This window comes from Delphinus delphis, chromosome X (genome assembly GCF_949987515.2).
Source record: "Delphinus delphis chromosome X, mDelDel1.2, whole genome shotgun sequence".
Classification (NCBI taxonomy): Eukaryota; Metazoa; Chordata; class Mammalia; order Artiodactyla; family Delphinidae; genus Delphinus; species Delphinus delphis.
In genome coordinates, this window is record NC_082704.1 from 94324226 (window position 1) to 94348560 (window position 24335).

Consider the following 24335-nt stretch of genomic DNA (forward strand, 5'->3'; position numbering starts at 1 on the left):
ATTTCATGAAACATGCTTTTTAAAAAGTTCTTTATCTGGAACTAAAACTTACCTGGGCATCCTGTGTCATTATTTGCTAAATATGGAAACCCTGTCTAAGGGAACCTACAGACAATGACTGATTGGGACAGAAGTGCAATGGTTCAGTTGCTCAAAATGGAAAAACCTTTATGTTCCAGAATCCCTTGCAGGATCAGGCTGTGTTCTCAAACTCAGACCTCACCTGAGATAGCACATTGCTTATCTTCCTCCGTTTCTTTATTCTGTCTTTCTCATTCCCTTACTCGTTCCTCCTGGAATCATTTCAATTAACAAATTCCTCACTTAGGAATCCTTGCCTGAGGGTTCGTTTCTAGGAGAGTAAGATTTAAGATAGATATCTCACAAATCACACCATATCGACAAGTCATCACAGCGTGAAAGGAATTAGGAATCACTGCCCTGAAGAGCATTCTGTTTATTAATTATAGTTCACATTTACATTCTTTTTAAAAAATCTCATCTGCCTCATGTGTCCCTAGCAACCAGTGAAGAGCCATTTGCCATGTTCCTCTGAGAGGCTGCTGAGGCTTGACTAAGCCATTCACACATTTCCCTGCTTTGAAACTACTGAAAAGAAATAAACTCTAACCAGGCATCTACTAAAACATCATTTCTACTCTGATGTGTTATGAGTTTTAAAAAAGGATGCCCAAGCCCAACTGCTTCAGGAAAAGAGCAACAAACTATGAAGAAACATGCACTGAGGAAGAGAAAGGGGAATTAATTGCTAAGCTAGGTCAGGTAATAGACCAAAGAGACCAGAATCTTGCAGTTCTCTTTTGGGGAACGTACTGTTCCATATTAAAAAGGATTTATAGGGAGGCTGCAATTCTGCTTGCAGAACCTAAGGAGAAACGAGTCTGCCAGCTTTACCACTTGGCTTTGCAGAATTATTGCAGCTCCAAGCAAACAAAAGGAAGCTAACATCTTTACGTGACGGGAGTGAAGAAAAGATGGGCCACCTCCTGCCCCAACTTTTCTAAGGAATAATTTGGGGATAAGGTAATTCATCTTGCTATGGCAGTCCATTAATGAGTCATCACTGTGATAAATACATGTTCTAGGAAAAGGACATGTTGTTCTACTGATCTCCCGAACATCCTCACTCTCTTCCTTCATGCGAAAACGTTGTTCTTGGCATGCTTCAGCCAAAGCACCCTGACTGCTATATTCTATCTATAAACCATCTCGGGTATTCACAATTTAAAATATAAAATCTACTTAGGGATGACCTTCCAGTTTACAACAAGAAAACCCCTGGGTCAATGCACCAGTCCTTGGTGAAACAAGTCCATACGGCTTTATAGCTTTAACTGCATGGGTCCGTTTATACACAGACTTTCCTCCCACAGTAAATACTGTAGTACTACACGATACACAGTTGGGTGAAGCCTTGGATACAGAGGAACCGTGGATAGAGAGGGCTGACTGTCAAGTTATACTCGGAGTTTTGACTGGGCGAAGTGTGTGTGTTGGGGGGTGGTCGGCCCCCTAACCCCTGTGTTATTCCAGAGTCAACTGTATTTATACCCAGCAGTAGTTAAGACACAAGGAATAAACCTAGGCAGGTAGATTCTGAAAGAACGGCGTAAGCAATGGGATACTGGAGAGCATGCCCCTTACTCTTGTTGAGTAACTGTAAGACAAATTAATTTAAAATGCAATAATTTAATGTTTGTTGGGCCAGGAGACTTTAAGTGTTTTGAACGGGGGACTCCATCTTTCCTCGTTATGTATATATATTTTCCCTTTTAAATGCCAGCCTGAAATATGAACCAAGAGGGCTCCTCCACTGAGTCCCCACGAGGCTGAACAAAAGTAGCAACACTGGGCTTCCCTGGTGGCGCAGTGGTTGAGAGTCCGCCTGCCGATGCAGGGGACACGGGTTCGTGCCCCCGTCCGGGAAGATCCCACATGCCGCGGAGCGGCTGGGCCCGTGAGCCATGGCGGCTGAGCCTGCGCGTCCGGAGCCTGTTGCTCCGCAACGGGAGAGGCCACAACAGTGAGAGGCCCGCGTACCGCCAAAAAAAAAAAAAAAAATAGCAACACTAAGCGAGATGTTTATCATCTCTAAATAATCTTGATCATTGTCTGAGAGAATTCAGCAATCAAAACCCAAAATGAGCTTTTTTCTTTATATAAAGTTTTCATGGGACACGACTGGGGGCTACCCCAAGGGAAGTCAAAGGAAATGACTTCAAGGACAAACGCAACCAGGGTTTAAAGTATTTTTTTTATCATAAAGGAAATAAATCTACATTCTTAAAAATTTGGAAAAGAGTGAATACAGTGATAATCTTTTGATAGTGGATGAGAAGTGATTTATTTTATGCTTATTTTTTTCTGTGCAGTTTTACATATAGTGACACTGGTTTAGAGAAATGCTACAGGGCAGGGGTCCGGTAGCGGTCCGCAGCCTGTTAGGAACCGGGCCACACAGCAGGGGGTGAGCAGCCGGCAAGCGATTGAAGCTTCATCTGCCGTTCCCCATCGCTTGCGTTACTGTCGGAACCCCTGGGGAAAAACTGTCTTCCACAAAACCGGCCCCTGGTGCCAAAAAGGCTGGGGACCGCTGCTATAGGGAAAAAGGTATCAGTATAAGAGTACCTGTGCTCTTAATGAAACATGAGGGTAGATCTTTTTTCTCATCGTTGCCTTTGATAATACACCGGTCGTGAAAATAAGCCTTGACTTATGCCCCAACAGGATAAAGAACATCAAGCCTGATATGAAATGACTACGCTCTTGGCTATCCTTTCTCTCTTTACTTTTCTTGACAAGGTGATAGCTCTATGCACAGGAGATTTGAGGAGCTGGCCCACTGACAACAAGTTAGAGGTGGTGGAACTAGAAAGAAGTGGAATTTATGGAAATTCTCTGAGGCAATTCAAATGAAATTATTTTTAATTTTTTAAAAGCTGCAGGGGACTTCCCTGGTGGCGCAGTGGTTAAGAATCCACCTGCCAATGCAGAGGACAGGGGTTCGAGCCCTGGTCTGGGACGATCCCACATGCTGCAGAGCAACTAAGCCCGTGTGCCACAACTAATGAGCCTGCGCTCTACAGCCCGCGAGCCACAACTACTGAAGCCCGCGTGCCTAGAGCCTGTGCTCCATAACAAGAGAAGCCACTGCAATGAGAAGCCCGCGCACCGCAACGAAGGGTAGCCCCTGCTCGCCACAACTAGAGAAAGCCCGCGTGCAGCATCGAAGACCCAACACAGCCATAAATAAATAAATAAATAAATTTTTTTTAAAAAAAAAAAGCTGCAAGGAATGTACGACACTTAGAGGTTTCTTTTTCAGAAGCTTAAACAGAAAAATATCAAGAAATCAATGAAAATAATTTATTTTCCTGGATCTCTCCATCTGAACTGCAGCCCTGAGTCCCAAAACATCAAGTCTCAGTCGTGCAGGTAACACAGATGATTTCAATAGCTGTAATTCCAGAAGTGTAAGTGCTTTCCATTTCAACTAAAATATATCCTCCTGGCTTTTCACATTATGCGTTAGATCTCCGAGAGGGAATACTTTACAGGTGTCCAGAAGCACTGTTTGGATGGAAATTCATCAACCTTATCCTCAGGCTATCCCATTGGCCAATCTGTATGTGTCTTACCTGTCTGAACCGGGGGCTGACTTTAAACTCCGAAAATTTTGGCTGTCTAAGTCCAAGCTGTAGCTCCGCCCACTTTCAGTTTTTGAAGTTACAATTTCTCCTCTGGTTGCTGATCTGAACTTGCTAAGAAGAAATCTGAAATTATATATATATATTTAAAAGCAAGACAAGAAAGCATTTAAACATATCATTTCAAAAATACCATTTCTTGTACTTTCAACAGTAAATAATTCTTCTTTCAAGCAGACTTGGGGCTGAGAAATTCTGGACAGTCCCCAGGGCTTCTGCAGTAGAGTGTCAAAGGTTCTGGTATGCTCCCAAGGCTGTACCAGTTGCTGGTAAGCCAGGCCTCTGTCCCTCCTAAGAAGAAGACCATTGACTTTGGGGACTCGCCACTGTCACCTGAGAATGGAGAAGCAACGCCTGGGCAGAGCCTGTTTATAGGATACTGAGAAAAGGGAGCTTGAACTCACCTTGCTCAGAGAGGAGAGCTAGGGTGATCCTCTGAGACCAACTGAGGTAGCAACTTATTAGACCGCAGCTCCCTGAGAGCAGCAACTCTGTTCTTCTTGTTCCCTGCTAGGTCCCCTGAGTTTAGAGAGATGCCTGGCACGTACTAGAACCCAGATAATTCTTGTGGAATAAGTGACGGCACCCATGTCCCTGGGGTAATAAGTTTGAACAATGGAATGGCTCATACCAGATGAAATCTGATCGCATGCCCATTACACTAAATTACTAGGAACTTAAAAAGAGCTTTTCAGAAACCAAGATTCAAGTCACAATCCAGGCTACCAAAGGCCTCAAACATGGATCTTTCCAAATGCACTTGGATTAAAAAACCAAATGCACTTGGATTAAAAAAACCAAAGCTATCTTCTTTTTGTGATGGTATCTGGAGAGACCAGTTCGTTTACTTTACAGGCTCCAGTTTTCTCAGGGGGAAAAAGTATTCCAGAGGTACTGGGACAATCTTAATAGAATCTGCCGAGTTGTTTCTGTTTCAAAGACCACTAGAAGAATGTCTCGTCAAAGTGTCAGAAGCTTTCATCTAACTGGAAAATTACATTTTTGGTGAGAATAGCAGTTAATATAATGTCAATTTATGCTGCTCTGAGAACCACCTTGTGCATGTCCTGACCTCTGCAGTGCTGCTTACGGTGTCTCCTCCACCTGGAATCACTGTTCCTCCTCTTTTGTTATCCTGGCCCCATCCATCTTTCAAAGTCCTCATCAAGTTCCACTTAGAATTTCATGTCTTTCCCAATGGCCCCTGTGCCCTCCCGACATCAATGATCTAAGCCACTTATTTAATATTTAATTAATTATTGGGACTTCCCTGGTAGTCCAGTGGTTAAGAATCTGCCTTCCAATGCAGGGGACGTGGGTTCAATCCCTAGTTAGGGAACTAAGATCCCACATGCTGTGGGGCAACTAAGCCAGCATGCTGCAACTACTGAACATGTGAGCCACAACTAGAGAGCTCGTGTGCCGCAACTACAGAGCCCACGCGCGCTGGAGCCCATATGCCACCACTAGAGAGACGCCCGGAAGAGCCCGCATGCCGCAACTAAGACCCAGACCCGATGCAGCCAAAAAATAAATAAATAAATAAATTTAAAATTTAAATTATTTATTTCCATATTCTATCTCTTGTAGTTAACGCCTTGTCTTGTTGTTTTAGAAAGGCTTTCAGGCAGCTCATATTGTCATCTTATGTTTTTCTAAAATCCTTCTGTACAAATTAACTTTTCAGGTGTGGACCTTTGAACCTTTTCTTCCCGACTAGGTGTTATATTCCTTGAAGACAGAAGCATCCGATGCCAGTTTTGAGTTCTAGCAGGGCTCACTGTTGTCTCCTAGCTCCAAGCCCGCCATTCTGTAACCCACACAGTGATGCCTGGCCTGGGGTCTGGGCACTACAGCTCCTAGAAGCACTTGTGGGCTCTGAGTTTAATTCAATCAGACCACTGATTCTTTTCGATGGGCCAGGCACCATGCTGGATACTGCAGCACAAAAGCAAAAAAGACACTGGGCCAGCACTAAAGGAGCTTACGATTAAACGGGGGTGGTATTGAGCGAGACCAGTTCATTTACTTTACATTCTTGTGCAGGGAGGGGCTTTGTGTCAGAGCGCACCAAGTAACGAGTGACGCACGGGCACAAGGCACCGAGTGACGAGTGACGCATGGGCACAAGGCACCGTGGGAGCCTCGAGGAGTGACAAATGGGTTTAACGTGGTAGGAAGACTCAACACATAGGATGTATGGTCCCTCTAGGCTATCTTTCCCGTTCATCTCTGCTAATTAACAAAGACATGGTTAGTCATGAGTCTTTGAGTCAAAAGACATTTAGGTTTCATGTCTACTCACAGTTCCAGATTCTTTAAAAAACGAAACAGAACAGAACAAAATGGACTTTCTGTAGCGACAGATGAAGGCTCAGGCACTGGCAGCCCCTCACATTGGCTCCTGCTGAGAACGAAGCCACGCTACCCAGAAAGAACCATAAAGCCACTTGGAGTAGATTAGGATTCTCACTCCCTCGGCCACAAAACTGGTCACCAGTTGCCTGAGAAATGGAGACTACAACAGGCAGGGCTGTAAGGCAACAGTTTGCTTTTTGGGTCCTTATGACCTGCATTTTGGGGGCCACTTGACTCTCCCTGATGGAACCTTCTCACTCCGGGTTTCCCAGCGCCTCCCTGAATCTTGTGTCCCTGTGTGCCTCCCATTCCTATTCTCAACACTTGACACATATTTGCTTTCTGAATGAAGTCAGTGAGGTGGGCAAATGATTTCTTCCTTAAGGAGGCCCGCATTTCAAAGAGGGGAGACAATGTTTTAAGCCCTATTCATAAATCTCTGATTTGGAGGTTTCAGTTTGCGTCAGCACTCAGGTTGGGTGCGGGGGAGGTATGTTGACCCTACAACAAAGGCAGTTGTCACCTCCTTACAGACAAGACTGGCCCTAGCATGAAACCTTCTACCCAGAAGTAAAGGACCAGATATGTCAAGTGAAAGAAAAACTCTTACAGGTTCAGGTCAGAAGGGACCTTTATCTAAAACTGAAAGTAATTAAAACTGCATTTCCTGAGGAGAATGATAGGAGAAGGTTACCTCGGATGAGTCTGTGACCTTCTCTGGGTCACTTAGGTGACATTAGACTTGAGAAACTAAGGCATCTATTTCACAGGTGACTGGAACAAAGGTCAAAGATTCCCTCGAAGAGGCTGGGTCTTACCCCTTTTTCCTGGGCCCATCGTGGCTGGCCTTCCGCCCAGCAGAAAGCGAAGCGTCTGACTTTTCTGCGTTCTGGTGGGTTTGTTCTTGGCTTTGTATTTCTTCAGCTCCTCATGAAAGACAACCAGAAGACAAATTTACATATGAAGTGGCCAGAAATGAGAGCAGTTTTCTATTCTTCATTCACTTTCCTACATTAGCACAGGACACAGAAGTCTAAAAAATTGGCAGTGATGTGCCCATCCACGTTTCCCGGTCACGCACTTACTTCTAATCTGTTGAGTGTTCCACAGCTAAGTGAGGACTAAGATTGGGGCTCATCTGTGGGAGTTTTGCTGAGATACGCTTTCTAGGGGTGACTGCAATGGAGCAACTATACATGATCCCTCTGCAAATATTTTTAGGGAAGGGGAGCCTGGTTCATGAGAACTCCAAATCCTAGCATGGGATTCTAGAAACGATCCCCTGATTTTTGAGCACATAAGCCAGACTTCCCGGGAGGGCCAACACCTGTGGACACACCTCGTGACTTGAGAGACAGTCTACACTCTGGAAGGTGCTGAGGTTTGAGCGGAGGAAGCAGCCAGAGCTAACTGCTTACTTCTAACTCCACTCTGTCCCACTGTGGCATCAGACCTGACGTTACCCACCTGGGAAAGCCCTTCCTTGCTACCGTGACACCCAGAAGTGGCACTGGAATCAGGTCCAAGCCTCCCAGCCCTACCCGCCAGACTTAAAAATAAGGGCATTTGTCTCCAGTGTCTGAAAGGGGAGATACCCTAGGAACAGACCAAAAGACACCTGCTCCACCTTTACTACAGCATACCTGAGAAACATGATCCTAAACACAGGTTCACTCAATATTTAACCAATTAAATTGTAGTCTCAAGGCACGGAGTAACGTTCTCAAGGGGGGGTGTTATTTGCATTTGGTGACAGTATAATTCCTCATTGAGTGAAACCGTCTTGCGCAATTTCAGGCCATTTAGCATCTCTAAATGCCATTAATTCCCCCATAGTCATTGGGACAATCAAAAATGCGCCCTTGCATATCTCAACACTCGCCTAGCTTGACGGAGGGGGGCACAGTACAAAATATCAGCCCCTGGTTGAGAATCACTGGATGAGAAAAAACAACATTTAAATGAAATCTGAAACACATCCTGTTGAAAAACCAAGGATTGCTTTCACAATGTGAATCATGTAATTCACCTGTTTTATGTCACTTTCTTAAATGTTCAGTAAAATATTGGAAGTGCATTCAGGAAAAGACGCGTCTGTGATGAAGATAAACGCCTCCCCTGGAAATCTCAGTGTGTCGCATACATGAAAAATCACTGTGGGTTTTATTTTCTACCGACTTCCTCTTCCCTTGTATGAACTGCAGACTCAGATTTCATGCCACTGAGTTTTGAAATGACCCAAGGGATTCAGGAAATTCAACTGTTCTCATTTGCTACATAATATAGGGAAGGTATTTAGCCTGCCAAAATGAAGGTTAAAACAGTTTTGCTTCAGTTACCTGGACTTCTTCTTAAGATGGACTGCCGGACAACATCAGTGCCCAGAACACTGACGTGCTTGAAACGCTTTGCCTTTTCTTCAAAAAACCATTCGCCAGTTACAATCCTTAGCTGCCTACTCAAAAGAAAAGAGGACAGCATTGGAATTCAATTCTTTAGCCAAATAAACTCTCAAAAATCCTTAATTAAGTAAAAAATAGCCTATAGTTATTTATAGCCTATAGGCTAAAAAATAGCCTATAGTTATTTATAGAGTCCATCTCAATCTTTGGAGTATATTATGGTGATTTTAATGGCCACTATTAGTTGCATACGTACTATGTACCAGGTATCTGCTAATTGCTCTTCATACTCAGTATACTTTTATCCACATAACAACCCTCTGTAAACATTATTATCCCCATTTTATAGAGGAGGAAACTGAGACTTAGAGCAACGAAATGATGTGTCTCACACGTAAAGCCAGGATCCCATCCCAAGCAGTCTGGCCTATAACTCGAGTTCTTTTTTTTTACATTTATTTTATCCAAGTATAGTTGATTTAAAATGTTGTGTTAATTTCTGCTATACAGTAAAGTGATTCAGTTATACATATATATATATATATATATATATATATATATATATATATATATATATATATATATACACATTCTTTCTCATATTCTTTTCCACTGTGGCTTATCACAGGGTATTGAATATAGCTCCCTGTCCTACACAGTAGGACCTTGTTGTTTATCCATTCTATTTATAACAGTTTGCATCTGCTAATCCCAAACTCCCAACCCATCCCTCCCCACTCCCTTGGCAACCACAAGTCTGTTCTCTATGTCTGTGAGTCTGTTTCTGTTTTGTAAATAAGTTCATTTGTGTCATATTTTAGATTCCACATATAAGTGATATCATATGATATCTGTCTTTCTCTGTCTGGCTTACTTCACTTAGTATGATAATCTCTAGATCCATCCATGTTGCTGCAAATGGCACATTTCATTCTTTTATGCTATAGCTCAAATTCTTAACCACTGCATCAGTGGGTAAATAATCTTTAATGACAACAGTGGGCAACAAATGAAGGTTTTGAATTATAAAGGGGCCATGATCAGACTCTGTTTTCTTTCTTTCTTTCTTTTTTTTTTTTGGCCATGATGCACGGCATGCAGGATCTTAGTTCCCTGGCCAGGGATAGAACCTGTGCCCCCTCAGTGGAAGCACGGAGTCTTAACCACTGGACCACCAAGCGTGTCCCAATCAGACTCTGTTTTAGCACGATACCTTGATGTAATATAATGACTGAGTTAGAGTAAAGAGAGAATGGGACAAAGAGACAGGTTGGCCATGGCAACAGTCCAGGAGAGAGATGGCAAAAGCCGAGCTAGGGCAATGTCAAGACTAATAGAGAGGAGGAGACGAATTAAAAATGTAGGTGGTAGAAGGACCTGTCTGGGTTTCACAATCAGTTGAATGTGGAAAAGAAGGACCTTTGAATAATCACACCCATCTGCAATGGTTACACAAACCCTTTACCCCAGTTACACAGACCTATTTACCATTCTCAGAACATGGCCCATGTTCACTTACTACTTGTCCCAACACCTCTATGGAGGACTGTAATGGAAAATGATGAGGTTGAAAGGTAGGATTGGGTCACATAATGGGAATCTCTGAATGTCAAGTGAAGGAGTTGGAATGCCATTTTGGAGATGCTAGGGAACTCCGGCAGTTTTTCTAAATTTCAGGTTGAATCACAGCATCTCTGGAGCATTGTAAGGGGGAGAAACCAGAAGCAGGAAGGCCAATGAAGAAGTTATTGCAACAGATAGGATAGGAAATGATGAAGATGTGAATCAGGGTACCATGGGGGCAAGAAGTGAAAAGAAAGATAAAGATACTTGGGCCACGATGAAGCAGATAGGTTAGGGAGTCCCTGGAGAAAGGGAAGCAGGAATGGCTTTCTTGACGTAGAACCCATTTTGGCCTAAGCCATTTTGTGATCTGAGCCTGGCTAAAATACTTGCCCTGGAACAGGTCTCAGTAATTAATGATCTTAAGGGAGGGAATGCAGAAACTAGGGAGGAGCAGTCAAGAAACAAAAGTGCAGCCTTGGGGCAGGGTCCTGGTTCCTTAAGAGATAAACATAATATCTTTGAGTTCTGCAGGAACTAAGGCCCCCACCCAGGTGGAGGATGGAATGATAATGTCGCCCCTCCTGACTTCAATCAACTGAAGCTTGGACTCTGTCAACTTGCTCCAATTCTATGCTGAAGCTCCCTCATGAGTATGCATGTACTCTTAGCTTAAAGCTTCCCCAGTTTTGCTGTTGGGGAGACACTCTTTTGAGAACGATCCCTGGTGTTCTCCTTACTTGCTTCAAGTAATAATAAATCCTTCCTTCTTCTCCCCATCTTTGGCTTGGCTGTGTCTATTGGCTCAACACCCACCAAGAGGCAAACCCAGTTTTCAGGTAACAACTGAGGATGAAAATCAGCAAGATCGGTGACAAGTCTGACACGGTGGCTGAGGCAAAGCAGCTAGGAGTCAAAGAGAGATTTCTAGCCCTAGAGTATTATATCCATGAGATTCAGTACCTGGTTGGACTTAGAAATTGACAATTGGATCTTAAATATAAAAAAAAAATCACTCCAGAAAAATATGTCAATTTGTTCTCCACAGCAATTATCCTGAACTAGTACTGAATGCAGGAAACAAAGGTAAGTTATCTATGAAACCCAGTTCTACTACTGGGAAAAAAGTGAAAATGTCATCCTTGGAGCAAATTATTCATTGAATGACCATAGCATGTACATCTCAAATTTCCTCTCAAGTGGCTAGATCATCTACTGAGAAGCAAGGATTATTGGATTAGCTCCAAAACTGTATAAAATACACCCAAACTGAATACTTGAATGGGTTAAATTATTTCTGGATACATCTTAAGTGATCTAGACTTATACATCAGTACTTATGTTGGAAAGCTATGTGGTAATTGTTCAATTCTAAATTCTAAAGATGTTGCCTCTAGATTCCTGTCCCTTAATTATTCAATCAAATGCTAATCTAGGTACTGCTGTGATTGAACTTTGCAGAGGGAACTGAAGTTACCTATCAGCTGACCTTGAAATAGGGAGCTTGTCCTGGATTATCTAGGTGGGCCCACTGTAATCACTGAGCCCTTAAAAACAGAGGAAGAAGAGGAGGAAGTTGGATACTGAGATGCTGCCGAATGGAAAGTCAGACAGATTGCAAACGTGAGAAGAGGGCTCTGAGATGTAGAGGTCCATATGCAAGGATCAGAGAGACAGGCCTCTCAGAGCAAAGGCTGGCTCTTAGCTAACATCCAGTGGGGAAACAGAAGCCTCGTTCCTACAGCCACAAGGAATCAGAATCTGCCCATGCAAATGAGCTTGGAAGTGGAATCTTCCCAGAGCCTCCTGATAGGAGCTCAGCCAGCGGACACCTTGATTTCAGCCTAGTGAACCGAGAGTAGAGAAACAGGCCAAACTAGACTCCTGAGCTACAGAACTGGGAGACTGAAACCGAGCAGGACCCTGTGGGGCTCCTGGGCGCGGAAGCCTTTCTGTTGTTTCTTGTTTGTAGGGAACAGACTACAGCCTCTGTGACCTTCCCTGTGTTCCAAAGGGCAGATTTGAACAGTTGCTAATCAGAGGAGGGAGGAGATGCAGAGACAAGGGAGGAGCAGTCAAGAAACAACAGTGCAGCCTTGGGGCAGGGTCCTGGTGCCCCCTCAAGGGATACACATAACAGTATCTTTGAGCTCTTTACAGAACTAAAACCCCCAACAAATGGAAGATGTCAGCATTGTTCATTCCAGAGAAGACCACCTGAGGCCAGATTAAAGGAACCAGAGAAGCTCATCAAGAGACTACCTGAGGCCAGATTAAAGGAGTGCAGGCCCTGCACACAACCTAATCTTAACAGCAACCCCCTCCTTGAACCACTGCTATAAAACTCCTCACCAAATCCTCTCAGGTTGGGACAACAGTTCTTCAGGGGCACGAGCCTGCCATGTCCCCCTTTTCCTGGTAAAGCAATAAAGCTATCCTTTTCTACTTCACCCAAAACTCTGTCTCCAAGATTCAATTCGGCACTGGTGCACAGAGGCCGAGTTTTCGGCATCAAGATCATATATTTACATTGTTCTAAGCTGCTAAATTGTGGCAATTTGTGATGGTGGCCACAGAAAACTAACAGAATCATTAAACATAAAAACCTATTTGTTTTAGTATTCAACTCAGGAAATGATCTGCATGGGTTCTAAGAAGATACCTATGAAAAATTCAGAGGAAGAATAGGGCAGAGGTAGGCAAACTATGGCTTGTGGGCCAAATTCACTTCACTACCTGTTTTGTACAGCCTACGAGCTAGAGATAGTTTTTACAATTTAAATGGTTGGGGAAAATCAAAAGCAGAAGATTTCATGACATGTGAAAATTAATATGAATTATACTCAGAAGTCAGTGTCTATTAATAAAGTTTTATTGGAACACAGCCATGCTCATTTGTTTATGTGTTGTCTCTGGCTGCTTTTCTGCTACAACTGCAAACTTGAGTAGTTACAGCAGAGACCACAGTGCCCACAAAGTCTAAAATATTTACTGTCTGGCATCTTATTGTTTTAAAAGTTTGCCAACCTCTGCAATAGAACAAAGAATTGACACAAAAAGAAACAAGAGCAAGGGGAATAATACAGATCAGCAATAGAGAACCACCTAAGAGAGGCATGCCAAAGCCTCAGCTTGTATTTTTTGTTTGTTTGAGTTGGTTTTTTTGTCTTTGTTTTTTGGTATGTTCTTGAGATACAGGGTGAGGTGGATGGCACATCGATGGCCATTTCATGTGTGACAGGGGAAAGAGGGCCACACCAGGTCTACATGCCCCAGGAAATGGGCCTCCATATCATCTTTACCATATATGCCTAGAGCTGCCAACACCTAACACAAATAAGATCTTCCCAGAATTGTCAGTCATTACTTCTTGCTATCCTTATAAGAACAATAACTATAATCCTTATATTTGCTCGACCCAGATATGGACTTGAGTCATTTGTCGTTTCAGAACTCTGCAACATCAGAACAATCTCTTGGGATCATGCCTTTGCCACCTGCTCAAGTCCTGGAGGTAGATGGAAGGCTTAGCTGAAGAACAGGGAGCTAATGCTGAGTCCGTGTGTACCACGCACCAAGTCATGCATTAGCCACTTTACACATGACACCTAGAATCCTCACTATAAGCCATAAAGTAGCTATGTTATTCTCAATTTGCAGATGAGGAAATCAAAGCTCACAGAGGTTAAATAACTTGTCCAAAGTTACACAGTGTTATGACAAAAACAGGATTTATACCGAAAGCCCTTTATATTTGGCAAAATTGTCAGTAAAGAACTTGAAGCTGTCAGGTATGACAAGGCTTTGAGTAAGGGTGAAAACGTACAGAAGCCAAGGAATAACACGTAGCATTTCAAATGATGGGCTATGATTGTGTGTGTGTGCGTGTACACGTGCCTGCAAGTGTGCCTCTGTGTTGGGGGCAGAGTGACAGGAATAAAGGAGGGGTAAAAGAGGAAGGAAAATAAACATGACACCCACTATAAAAGTTATATTCTTCTCTGCCACATCAATCTAATATTTCAGAAATACAAGGCTCAGAATAGACGATGTGTTTCCTATAGGTCATACTCTAAAGAGTGAGTTTGACTGAAATTGAGTTACACTCATTATTTCTGATTAACGATTACTGAGTATTCAGAATTTGCTAGGCCCTAATTTTAACATTAAACTCATGCGAGTTCAAACTTTCACTTGGAAGCTTATTTAAATGTAAAGTCAAGTTAAGTTGTCCTTAGATTTACAGGGGAAAAATAGGTAATCTTATCCTAAAAAAGAAGAGCAGTGACCAAAAGATTCATTTTCTTCCTTTATCTTCTACTAGTGACCAGAGACATCTGAGATAAGACACGCTTATTAGATATGCTGAAATAAGATGAGTTTCTTTCTTACTATTCATAAGGAAACTAGAATTATTTATAAATTTATGCATTACACATCAAATATTTATTGCATTCCTACATGTGTTAAGCCCTGTGCTAAGGCTAAGAGTACAGATGTGAAAAAGACAAACAAGGACCCTGGCCTTATGGAGATGATGGTATATATTTATTCCTTTCTTCCCTTCCAACAGGAAAAGTAAAAAGAAACCCCTAGGCATATTACGGTGAAACTGTAGAACACTACAGATAAGGAGAACATCTTAAACGTAGCTAGAGAGGGGGAAAAAAACAGATTACATACAGAGGAATGATGATTAGGATGACAGTTGACTTTCAGTAGAAATAATGAAATCCAGAAGCCAGTGAAATGATATCTACAAAGCTCTGAGAGAAAATAACTATCAATCTAGAACTGTATATCCAGAGAAAACACTGTTTACGAATACGAGTAAAACAAAAAAATTTTCAGTAAAATAAAAAGTGAGATAATTTACCATCAATAGAGTTTCACTAAAGGAACGTCTAAAGACTTTACTTCAAGAAGAGTTAATTAAAGTAGATCTGAGATATAAAAAGGAATGGTGAAAAGTGAAATTGGTAAAACACGTGGATAAATCTAAACAAATGTTGATGTAAAACAAAAATGATAATATCTAAATTGTTGAATTGAAAATAAGGTACGTCTAAAACATAGGTCAAAAAGTATATACAAGCCAGGCTGATGATACTTGGAGTTTAAGAATACCAAGTTCCTTTTACTGATTAGAAGAAGGCTATAACTAATGATTTATAAAATTAAATATGAATGTTGTGATTTCCAGGGTAACCACTAAAAATAAAAATTCATATAATATCTACACTAGTAGAGAGGATAAAATGGAATGAGAAAAATATAGTACTTCAATCAATCTACAGATAATATAAATAAAAGCAAATATTACAGTAATTGCAATAGAAACAAATGCAAATATTGTGATTACAATGAATATAAGTAGACTAAACTCTATAGTTTAAGAAAAAATATTGTCAAATTAAACTTTAACAATTATATATCATATATGCATAGCAGGTATATGTAGACATTATACATACAGCATATATGTATAGCAAATATTTAAATACATATAACATATAATTTAAAATAGCAGATACGCTATATAGTCTCATCTTAAGCATATGGACACAGGAAGGTTGAAAGGCAAATGGTAAAAAAATATATACCACGTAAATATTAACCAAAAGAAACTTGATATCGTTGTATGAATAGCAGACAAAATAGACCTTAAGGCAAAAGCATTTCTAGAGATGAAGGGGGTCATAAAAAAACACCTTCAAATCAGTAAAGACTAACAGCCTAATAGAAAATTTGGCAACATATAAATAGTCATATCACAGAAGAGGAACCCAAAACAGCCAATAAACCTATGAAAAGATGCTCAACCTCATTAGTAATCAGAAAAATTCAAATTAAAATCATAATAAGATATCCATTTATATCTACCAGTTGGACAACAATTAAAATTCTTCATGATGCCAAGTGTTGCTAAGATTGTAAAGGAAACTTTTATACAATGTTTGTGGAGTTTAAATTGGTACAACGATTATAAAAAACAACTTATCATCTTATAAGGCTGAAAATGCTCATACCATTTGCCGTACAATTTCATTCCTAGGTGCACTCCTTACCGGAGTCTTCTCAAACATTTTTGGCAGAGGTCACAGTAAGAAACACGGTTGCCAGAGGGGAGGGGGAGAGGGGATGAGTGAATTAGGTGAGGGAGATTTAGAGGGTACAAACTTCCAAATACAAAATAAATGACTCAAGGGGATGAAATGTCCAGCATGGGGAATATAGTCAATAATAATGTAATATCTTCATATGGTGACAGATGTAAACTAGACTTATGTTGTGCACCAGGAACTAACATAGTGTTGGAGGTCAATTATACTTCAAAAAAAACCCCAAACACATAGAAAAAGAGAACAGAATTATGGTTATCGGAGGTGGGGATGGGGGAAAGGGGAATTGGAAAGAAAAAAGTATGTTTTATACCACAATCCAGAAAAAAACTACACACACACACACATACACACACACACACACACACACACACACGTATATATATACTTACATACATATAATTTTATATATGCTGACATTTTCTGTTTCCTTTTTTTCTTAAATGCTGGTCATGACCCACCAATAGGTCATAACTCACAGTTTAAAAACCTTACCCAAGGAAACTCTTGTACATGTTTGTTAGGCCATATGTATAAGAATGTCATAGCAGCATTTTTTTGTAACATTATAAACTAAAACAACAAAAATCTGCATCAGCAAGAAAACAGATACATTATAGAATGATACAACAGTGAAGATGAATGGAATGGTATTCACATAAACATGGATAGATTTCACAAAAAAAACGTTGAGCCAAAAGAGTCACAAATCTTTTGCACAGCAAAGGAAACCATAAACAAGACCAGAGGACAACCCTGAGAATGGGAGAAGATATTTGCAAATGAAGCAACTGACAAAGGATTAATCTCCAAAATTTACAAGCAGCTCATACAGCTCAATAACAAAAAAACAAACAACCCAATCCAAAAATGGGCAGAAGACCTAAACAGACATTTCTCCAAAGAAGACATACAAATGGCCAACAAACACATGAAAGAATGCTCAACATCATTAATCATTAGAGAAATGCAAATCAAAGCTACAATGAGATATCATCTCACACCAGTCAGAATGGCCATCATCAAAAAATCTAGAAACAATAAATGCTGGAGAGGGTGTGGAGAAAAGGGAACCCTCTTGCGCTGTTGGTGGGAATGGGAATTGGTTCAGCCACTGTGGAGAACAGTATGGAGGTTCCTTAAAAAACTACAAACAGAACTACCATACGACCCAGCAATCCCACTACTGGGCATATACCCTGAGAAAACCGTAATTCAAAAAGAGTAATGTACCACAATGTTCATTGCAGCTCTATTTACAATAGCCAGGACATGGAAGCAACCTAAGTGTTCATCAACAGATGAATGGATAAAGAAGGTGTGGCACATATATACAATGGAATATTACTCAGCCATAAAAAGAAACAAAATTGAGTTATCTGTAGTGAGGTGGATGAACCTAGAGTCTGTCATATAGAGTGAAGTAAGTCAGAAAGAGAAAAACAAATACCGTATGCTAACACATATATATAGAATCTAAGAAAAAAAAAGGTCATGAAGAACCTAGGGGTAAGACGGGAAGAAAGACACAGACCTACTAGAGAATGGACTTGAGGATATGGAGAGGGGGAAGGGTAAGCTGGGACAAAGTGAGAGAGTGGCATGGACATATACACACTACCAAACGTAAAATAGATAGCTAGGGGGAAGCAGCCGCATAGCACAGGGAGATCAGCTCGGTGCTTTGTGACCACCTAGAGGGGTGGGATAGGGAGGGTGGGAGGGAGGGAGATGCAAGAGGGAGGAGATATGGTAACATATGTATAACTGATTCACTTTGTTATAAAGCAGAAACTAACACACCATTGTAAAGCAATTATACTCCAATAAAGATGTTAAAAAAAAAGAATACACAGTATGATTTCCATTTCTATAGAATTCAAAAATGAGAAAATATATTACTTAGGGATATATCCAAGTAGACAGTAAAACCATAAAGTAAAGCAAGGGAATAAAAAATGCAAAACAAGAATGCTCTCATTCTTAAACTGGGTACTGAATACAGACACTCTTTTATTATTGTCTAAACAGTACATGCAGAGTGTCTTGATATGTATGACACTTCCATATTAAAAAAAAGTCCCTCTAGTTTATGTAGGTATTAAGATACTAAACCACAGTGAACAGAGCATTCTAAAAACAGGGGAGGGCTCTTGTATATGATTAATAAGTGACTGAAAATAGCATGTCAAGGCGCTCAAAACAGCTTCTTACCACCCCCAAAATCTGTGGGTCAGTGTGGGGTTACTCTGATGTGAATCTTTCCCTTGTAACTAGATTATAGAAATTTGTTAAACTAGGATTGATTTTGAAATGACTATGTGGCAACTGCCAATACCCATGAGACCAAAAGATCGCCAAGAACAAGTTGAACAAGTTGAGGTTTTTGTTCATTGCAATGAAGGAAAACACATGCCACGAAGAACCACAGGAAGTCTCAGTAAGAGGGCGTTTGAAAGGATTTAATATAGAATTTTGGGTTATGGTAGGTAATTATGGGGAGAGTTCAAGGCAACAGGGATTTGCTCTAGATTAGGTGATGTCAGGAAGTGGGGACAACGCTATGACTGGTATCTTAAGTTTTACCAAGAAGATGGGCCAACTAGAAGGCTAACGCTGTAATTGGTAAGGAGGTAGCAGGAGATTCACATTAGCCAAGAGAGGGGGATGTCTGATACTTTGTGGCTTGACCAGTCACCTTGTTTTGGTCTATGCTTAGACAAGATCATGAAGTATTCTTATTTTCTCTCACTTCATCCTGGTTGCAGAGTGATCGTGTGGGAGGCTGGTGCTCTGAGGTCGTTTATGTCCACCAGGAGAACGCCACAGCCTGCCTGTGAGCGCCAGATCAGCTCCCAACAACATCAAGGCCCACATGTAAATGTTACATCAGTTTCCGGATGTCAGGAGCTGTATTTCTCTTCCTCATAACAAAGCACTATATATTTCCTCCTGCACTCTCTGTGTGTATCTTCCAACCATTGGTACTATCCTCTTTTAAGTTACTGAAACTAATATTTTGTCTATTTCAGTTATATTTCATCTGTTTGCAGTAATCACTACAAATTCATCAAAAACACAACCACCAGGTTCCTCCTTTAAAATTACAAAGACTTTCACAAGGTCATACAGCAGCATAAAATGTCACCACGTGGCACGAATATATATAAGATCAGCTCATCAATATCATATTAGAACTATTTCATTTGGGGGATCTCTGTCATGTCACTTTTATCTTAGGGGTCTTTCTGAGTTCAACTGAGGTGCTAATTAGGAAAAATGATCGTTATGACTGTCTTTGTGTTGCATGGCAACTGCCTCAGCTAACATAATCATGTAGAATTTTGTAGGTCTCATTAAGATAGCAACATGAACTAACTGGCTGTGTCGGGGATCCCTTTCATTCTATTTCTATAGAGTTACTTTTAAAACTAGACCAACAGCAACCAACTTGTTAAAACCAGAAGGGGTTGGAGAAAATGTCAAGGGTTGCTCAGCCCACTGTAAGAGGGAGCCTCCCTCTATCCGTCCTTGCTGTAATCGTTTTCAGTGCTACAGCAATAAAATCTCTTTACTTTTATCCAATCCAAGGTAAATGACAATAAAGGTTGTGTTTCCAACTGATTAGAGAATGAGTCACTTTCTGACTCATTTCATCTCTTAGAGGTCACGGTGGGAATTCCAATTTTATGGTCTATTGAACATGGAGACAGCCCACTGGCACTGCAGCATTCTCTCACAACAAATAAAGGACATTCACTGCCAATAAAATATCATTCACACTTCCTTTTTGAAAACCACTCCATGAACAGCAAATAAGATACTTCCAGCACTGACAGATACTCTCTGAGACCTCGTAGACTCATAGCTGGAATATTGAAGAAATAATGGTCTCTGTTTTCAGCTTTAAAAAATGAGGAGGGATTTTGTTTATATCAAGTTAAACACTCATCGTGTAAATTTCCAGCTGTCACAGATGCTAACAACTATTAATTGTTGTTGTCAATGAGGTGTAAGAACCAATGAGAGCTCTGTTTCTTCCTCTACTTTGAGACAATAATGTAATAAACTCATCTTCCTCCTTAGACTCTGAAACCACTGAGTGTAGTCCATGTTTTATTCATCTTTGTATCCTTATCCCCTAGTATACCAATAGGTTATCAATAAATGTTGTAGGACGGATGGATGGATGGGTCAAAGGATAGATTAATTGGATAAGTGGAGAGTTGGGTTTATTAAGTTATTGTTATACCAATAAAAGAAGTACAAGTGAGTCAGAAGTTCTGTATTGATGCATTAACATCTCCTAAGGAGGACATGGAACCTTCAATTTGTTATTATTTACTCTTACACCCTTCTGACAACAACTTGTCTTATACCTTTCAGTGACAGCTGGAAATTTGCTCTGTTCAGAAGGCGAATGTATTTGGCACGTCTCTCATGTGTATATGTGTGTGTGTGTGTGTGTGTGTGTGTGTACGTGTGTGTGTGTGTGTGTACGTGTATTTTAATTCCATTCTCCTGACAGAAGAAAACCACATTTGTTCCATAACTTGCTTAAGCCTGACATGCTTTAAGTGGGACCCTGCCATTTATTCATTCATTCATTTATCCATTCATTTGCTTATTCATCCATCCATCTAATCATTTAACAAATATTGAGTACCTGCTATAGGGATTCTTTTAGGCACTAGAACTACTTCATTGAACATTATAGATAAAAAACCCGGCCCTCATGGTTATGAAGCTTATATTCTAGTGGAGGAAGAAAGATAATAAATAAGATAAATAAAGTATATAGCATATAAATATTAAGAGGAAAAAACACAGCAAGGGGTTATGTTAGTTTGGGTAGGCTAACTTCCATAATGAACAACTTGCAAATTCCACTGACTTAACACATTAAAAGTTTCTCTCTCTATATATAACCTAATGTTGATCTGACAAGATTTAGGGGAAATTTTGTGTGAATTAGACCCGCAGTTACCATCCATACTGACTAGCAGATGAGTTGATGGCAAAACTTTCATTAGCAATGCACGAATACACAAGCCCCTTGGGTCTTGTACTGAAAAGAATGTTTCAGTAATTACAACTGGCATTTAGAAATTAAAGACAAAATTACTCTCCCCATACAGAAGCTTGAGGCAACTCCTGATTGATTGAAAGACCCATGAGTCACAGTCCCTAGTTACTGTTGTCTGAGCAAATGAGGGCCCAGGGTATAGGGAAGAGGTAAACAGTAATAGAATAAAAAATGGAAATGATTAAATACTAGGGATCAAATAAAAGAATACTGTATAAGAATTGAAGAAATAGTTACTGAGAAATTCCTTAAGTCCTCAGACCCTGCAACTGGAAGGTCAGTCATTTGTTAAAATCCCATTTCCTTTCTTCACTGCCCTGAAATGGCAAACCACACCTGGGCAGAGTCTGGCGGGAAAAGAGCTGGGTGGAAAAAACAAACAGACAAACTTTGATACTTATTCCATCCAACTCTACTAACACACATTCTATCCTCTTAGTGTTCTTATTTCCACTATTTATAATATATAAAATCAATCAACTCTCTTATCTAATAGGTATATTTTGAGACCTTGTAGGACTCTTCCCTAGGAATAAATGTGATCTGAAAACAGATCCGCTCTCTCAGGGACTCAGGGTCCAAGATGGATAAATACAAAGAAAATCACACCTAGGTGTGGTATAATAACTGTTAAAAACCCAATGGAAAAGGGGAAAATATTAAAAGTAATTGAAGAAAAATATCATTACCTTCAAAGGAGCAACAGTATATTGACATCTGATTTTTTAACAGAAACACTGGAAACCAGAAGCCAACGAAATAATATCTTCAAATTACTGAAAGTTAACAACTTCTAACCAAGAATTGAATAAGCTGGCAAAAACATGTTTGGAACTGAGTGAAATAAAGCCATGCTAAGAAAAACAAATCTTGAGAGTATTTATCACTAGGAGAACTTACACTAAAGGAAATGCTAAAGGTTACCCTTTAGGCAGAGGGAAAATTATTCCAGATAGAAATACAGAGATGTAGTAATAAAGAATATAGAGCAACAAGAAGGGTAACTATGTAGTAAATTTAAGTGAACACTGACTACAAAATAATAATATCTTGTGGGATTAAGTATGTTATAGACTGAATGTATCCCCCCCACAATTCAAATGTTGAAACATAACTCCCAATGTGATGGTATTTGGAGGTGGAGCCTTTGGGAGGTGATTGATCCCCTTATAAAAGAGACCCCAGAGAGCTCCCTTGCCCTTTCTGCCATGTGAGGACACAGTAAGACTACAGCTATGAACCAGAAAGCAGACCCTCACCACACAACAAATCTTCAAGAACCCTGATCTTAGACTTCCCAGTCTCCAGGACTACGAAAAAGAAATGGCTGCCGTTTAAAAGCCACCCAGTCTATGGCGTTCTGTTACAGCTGCCTGAATGGACTAGGACAAGCTATATATATCTGTAAGTATAAATACATATGTGTGTATATGTGTGTGCACAGATATAGATAGACATACAGCTATTTAAAATATACAATAGCACTAGGAGGGGAGTAAAGGGAATTAAAGAGTCTTAAGGTCCTGCTATTGTCTTGGAAGTACCAAAAGTACTAATTAATATTAGATTTTAACAAGTCAAGAATGTATGTTGTAATCTCTAGAGTAATCTTTAGATGAGTGATAAAAAATGTATAGATATTAGAGGAGATAAATAGAAAAACACTTAGACAACCTAAATGAAGGCAAATAAGTAGAGATAAAAGAACAGAATAGATGGGACAAAGAGAGAATGAGTAAATGAGAGGCAGATTTTAAGTAAAATATGTGAGTTATTTCATTACTACAAATGGAACATATATACTAATTAAATGACAATTGTCAGACTAGATTTAAAACATGTGCATGCAATTATATGCTGCTTACAAGAGACACACCTTAAACATAAGGAAACAGAGAGGTTGAAAGTAAAGAATAAGGAGGATTTACCAAACATACACTAACCAAAGACAGCTATTGCAGCCATACTAATTGCAAAGTAAACTTCAAGGAAAAAATCATAACTAGAGATAAGGAAAGATTTTTCATAATTATAAAGGTTTCTGTACATGTGTAAAATCTCATAATTCTAAATATTTAAGCACTCAAGACTCTAACTTCAACATATATAAAGCAAATATTATCAAACTAAAAGGAAAAATAGAAAATCCACAATCATTATTGAGAGAGGTTAGTATATATTTCTCTCAATATCAGACAGAATATGTAGATAAAAAAATCAGTAGGGATATGGAAGATTTGGACAACACAGTTAACAAACATCATTAAAAGACATAACTAGGATACTCAAATCAATCCTGCAGAATTCATTTTCTTTCAAGGAAACAGGAAATATTTAACAAAACTGACCCTATTCTGGGCCAAATTTCAAATACTGAAACCACACAGAGTATGTTCTCTGACCACAGTGGAATTAAGCTAGAATTCAGTATCAAAAAGGGATACAGAAAAATCTCTAGGAAATTATAAATTAAGAAAGACAATCATAAATAATTCATAGTTAAAGAAAAAGATGATGATGGAAATTAGCAAATAGAAAGAATGAAATGAATATCATAAAAATAATTGATATGTGTGGGATGCAGCTAAAGCAGTGAAAACAGGGAAATTCATATCCTTAAATGTATATGTCATAAAAGAACAAAGGCTGGAAAATCAAGTATCTAAATACCTGAATCAAAAAATTGTTAATCAAAAATAAATTCAAAGAAAGTAAAACAAAAGAAAGAGCAAGGAAGAAACCAATAAAATTGAAAATATACAATATGGCAAGAAAAAAAGATATAAGTATTAGAAAAGATAGTATAATTGTGCAGAAATAAAATCTGAAAGGCACCACAGAAACTTATAATTAAGAAGTGATTTAACAAGATTTCTGGATACAGATTAGACTACCCAAATCAATTCGTATTTCTACATATCGACAACAATTAGAAAACAAAAATTTTAAAAGCATACTATTTATAATAACATAAAAATCAAATACTTGGAATAAATATAATAATGTATAAGACCAGGAAAACTATAAAATATTACTGAGAGAAATTAAAGGCAAATAAATGAAGGGGCACATAGTG

General features: G+C 39.7%; 1 protein-coding gene across 1 annotated transcript in view; it reads right to left on the reverse strand.

The window, feature by feature from the left end:
• SYTL5 (synaptotagmin like 5) overlaps positions 1 to 24335 on the reverse strand; it is a 100683-nt gene that overhangs the window by 41695 nt on the left and 34653 nt on the right. Inside the window, exons 3-5 of the mRNA XM_060002139.1 lie at positions 8426 to 8541; positions 6905 to 7013; positions 3660 to 3794 (exon numbers count right to left, since the gene is read on the reverse strand). Coding sequence (XP_059858122.1) covers positions 3660 to 3794; positions 6905 to 7013; positions 8426 to 8541 — 360 coding nt within the window. The remainder of the gene's footprint in view (positions 1 to 3659; positions 3795 to 6904; positions 7014 to 8425; positions 8542 to 24335) is intronic.